The sequence below is a fragment of the Brachyhypopomus gauderio genome, unplaced genomic scaffold (genome assembly GCF_052324685.1).
Source record: "Brachyhypopomus gauderio isolate BG-103 unplaced genomic scaffold, BGAUD_0.2 sc141, whole genome shotgun sequence".
Taxonomy (NCBI): Eukaryota; Metazoa; Chordata; class Actinopteri; order Gymnotiformes; family Hypopomidae; genus Brachyhypopomus; species Brachyhypopomus gauderio.
Window position 1 is genome coordinate 159,868 of NW_027506962.1, and position 3,831 is coordinate 163,698.

At 47.8% G+C, this 3,831-nt stretch overlaps 1 protein-coding gene across 1 annotated transcript in view; it reads left to right on the top strand.

The window, feature by feature from the left end:
- The window catches only part of LOC143500327 (solute carrier family 12 member 9), a 35,256-nt gene extending 31,808 nt beyond the window's left edge, over positions 1-3,448 (top strand). Inside the window, 1 exon segment of the mRNA XM_076994428.1 lies at positions 1-3,448. This exon segment is cut by the window's left edge and continues 142 nt beyond it. Within this exon segment, the coding sequence (XP_076850543.1) occupies positions 1-763 (763 nt within the window). The 3' untranslated portion in view covers positions 764-3,448.
- Positions 3,449-3,831: the final 383 nt, after the last annotated feature.

The following is a 3,831-nucleotide window of genomic DNA, read 5'->3' on the forward strand; positions in this document are numbered from 1 at the left end:
CTTCCCGCCCCTGAGGGGCGGGGGCACGGCGGAGGGCGGAGCCCAGCCGAGCCACCCCTGGGGCGGGAAGACCCTGGGCGCCCAGGAGTACGTCTGCATCATCGCCGACACGGTGAAGATGCTGAAGAACGTGGCGCTGGCCCGCTACTTCAGCGAGTTTGAGTGCGCGCGGGCCCGGCAGGGCGCCGTGTTCGTGGACGTCTGGCCCGTCAACCTCCTGCGGCCCGACAGCAGCTCGTACGTCGACACCTGCTCCCTCTTCCTGCTGCAGCTGGCCTGCATCCTCAACATGACCCGGGCGTGGCAGAAGGCCAAGCTCCGCCTCTTCCTGTGTGTGGAGGCGGGGCGTAGCGTGAAGGGGGCGGGGCTGAAGCTCAGGCTGCTCCTGAAGGAGCTGCGGATGAAGGCGGAGATTCACACCGTCTCCTGGGACGCACAGGTGGCGCTGCACTGGCAGAGGCAGGCGGGCGTGGCGGAGAAAGGAGCGAGAGAGGAAGAGGAGGAACCGGAAGAGGAAGAGTACGCAAACAGCTACCCCAGCAACGCCACCCGCCTGTCGGACGACTATCTTCACGCTGTGAATAAGCTCATCCTGGAGCAACCCTGCCCGCCCCCAGCTGTGCGTTTCCTGTATCTGCCCCGCCCCCCTGCAGACACAAGCCGCTACCAAGAATACCTGCGTCAGCTGGAACTGCTCAGCCGCGACCTTGGACCCACTCTGCTGATCCACGGGGTCACACCTGTCATTACCACTGACCTTTGACCTGCGACTAAATCAAGGAAGGAAATACACTCCTATCTTTTTGTGCACTCATTCATCTCTTTTTTTTTTTTTTCCCCAAGCGGGGGTAATAATAAATAAAAGCCTAGCCACATTCTGAGCTCCTTCAGATTCACTGGGAGCTGCTACAAGGCGGATTGCAATCTTTATTTTTCATCTCTTTCAACATTTTCTCTCCTTCCTCCCCCTTTTTGTTTACATTTCATAGATGTGCTTTTGTGTCAATTTTGAAACTCAACACTCTGGATCATTCCATCCTGGCGGCGGGAGCGGGACGGACGACTGTGCGAAGGACACTAGTATCTGTTTCCCAGGGACACTAACCTTTTTGGCCTCCTTAGTTAATATTATAAATATTTGGACATTGATCTTGTCACCAGTCGGTAACGTGCCCTTTGAACCCTGCCTCTTAATTCATTCCTTGTGTTCTTAGAAACATAGACTGTGTTGGCTAAATTATGATGGGGGGGGGAAAATGACCATATAATTTATTTAGAAATTCTTGTTTGAAGCGGTACACAAAGTGGTTTCCAGGCAGAAAGTCACGCTGCCCCCAGCAGTGTTGGTGCAGAACTGCGTGTCCAATCCGAAGTGCACTTATCCATTCCACGTTTTCCTTATTTCCTGGAATGAGGGCTTTGGATTCAAGGCCCAGAATTGACGTCGGTGGCCCTGCTGTTCCTGGGAGGTGAGCCCAGAGACCCAGACCACACCAACTTGCACCTTAGCGCCACACCCACCCCAGGTACCTGGGGGTCACTTTTAGGGGAAGGTGTTCTTGACAGTATGTCGTTACCACCCAATGCCACCACACTGTTTTGCACATGTGCACAAGGTGCAGCTATTACACAGTTAAACTCTGAAAACTCCATCCCTCTCACAGCACAGAGCAGGGCCGCTCGGAGTACAGCTGTTTCTGAATCCAGACCCTAGATTGTAGATTTGCGAGTTTTGTGAACATAACGTTCCGTGCTCCAGTGTTCTTTGAAGCTCGCCAAAAATGTTTTTGACATCTTGGTAAATATGAGCCTTTATTTAATAATGATTATAATAATATTGATTGGCTTGTACTGTTGAAATAAATATATTTGCTGGGAATTGCACACACACGGTACGCAAACGGTCTGTATGAAATTTGGTGCTGACACAAAAGTAATTGAATAGCTAAATAATATAGCGAAAAGCAATTAGCCTGTACTGTATATCAATCACATTATACTTTGAAATGCATGTAAAATAAAAAGAAGTGAATAAATCATGTCTGACAGATTATCGTTAATCTGAGTAGCTCACCATCTGGATTAATGACAACTTGTCCTTAAATCATCACAAGCTCTCCTTAGATCGTCCCTAACCGGCTGCACACTAAACCAGAGTGGAGAAATTGAACTCCGCACTCCCGATTCTAATCCAATCCTGGGTTTGATAGTCACTGGTGGGTGATTGACTCCAGCATAAGAATGTCCCAAACCGGATTGTGCTGTGGAATAGGAGTCTCCTCTGAAGGTGGTATGTGTATAGTATGTGACCTTTCTGTGATTCTGTCTGTTCTTGTGTGAGCGATAGATGAGGCCCCCACCTGTTGTAGCTGTATTTAAATGCAGCATTTGGGAGGCACAGCGGACATCAGCCGTCTCGTGCTTTGCGAGGCTTTTAATGCCATTAACAGCGGCCGTGAGTGTTATACCCATTAGTCTGACTTTTCTGTTTGATTTGGCTGCAACGGAAGACACCGGTTGGTGGGTGGAGGTTTAATCTCTGAGCTCCTACTTGCCACTTGTCCTTCTCCCCCAGCGATGCCCTGTGGTGATGGTGTCGTTCAGCTCACTCATCCTAAGGGCCCTAGATGTTAAGCAGTCCAGAGAACATGGCAAACGTGGCTGTAATCTGAGCCTGCTGAGCCCGCGTTCGGCACCGGACATGGTCCGAGCCTGCTGAACGTGTGTCCCACATGCTCAGCACATGTTAACATGACATGTTAATGTAACAAAAACCTTTTGTGCAGACATGCAGATCTTCAGGTCTGTTCTGGATATTAGCTGCTTGGGTTTGAAAAGAGTCTTTGAAAGAAAGGGGAGGAACTCTTAGCAGAGTATGTGCTGGTTTCCTGGTACAGGAATGACTGTTCTTTCTCATAAAGGATGTCGTAATCCACAGGTCTTGGCAGAATGGAGTGTGTGAAAGGGGAGACGTGTGGAGAACTGTAGCCCTTGGCTATGGAGATGGTGCTGGGATTGTGCTCAACGCAAGTGCTCAGCCCAGAGGCCATATGAATGTGTGACTGGTGGTGACCCTGACCATGAACAAGGTCAGGAAGACATAACCTTGCACAGATGGACCTTGGCAAGTTGGAGTTAAACCTTAAAAAAAAATCAATGAATAGTGTTGTGTAAAACCCCTCTGGAGCTTGTTGCAGTAAAATGATGAAACTTTAGGGGGGGTGGATTTATGAGTGACCTTGGGTGGGTTCGTTATCTACTCTGATTTCAACCTCCTCTACTTCTTAAAAGGTCATCTATAGAGGCAAGAGAATTCCATGGGTCCAATAGACTTGATTAATTTTTTTTCTAATTGCTTATTTTTGCTTTTGTAAGATCTCTTAAAAAGCAGTGCAAAGTATTTATTACAAAATTTGTAATCCTTACTAAATAAAGAATGGTTGTTTGCCTTCTGTGTTGGTTTGTTTTGTTTTGTTTCAACCCAAAATTGCTGTTTTAGTTTTAATTTGCTTTTCAATTTCTTTTGAATTGGCAAAGATGAATGAGTCTTTTCATTGTGTTTTTAAGAAAAGAGTAAAAAAGAAAGAAGAGATGGCCCAGTTTAGAAGAAAAAAGACGAGGTGTGGTGTGGGTGTGTCGTTCCCACAGGTAAGGAAAGAGATTGGAATCATTTAGATCTTATGCTGGTTTTAAAAGAATCGATGTGGCTTTTCTGGCAAAAGAAAGGACACATCCAGGATGGTTTGACCCTCAGGACACTGGGAATGAGGGAGGAGCATGGGGGGAGAGGAGAGAGGTAGGGATAGGATTCCTAATAGGAGGAGTGAAGAA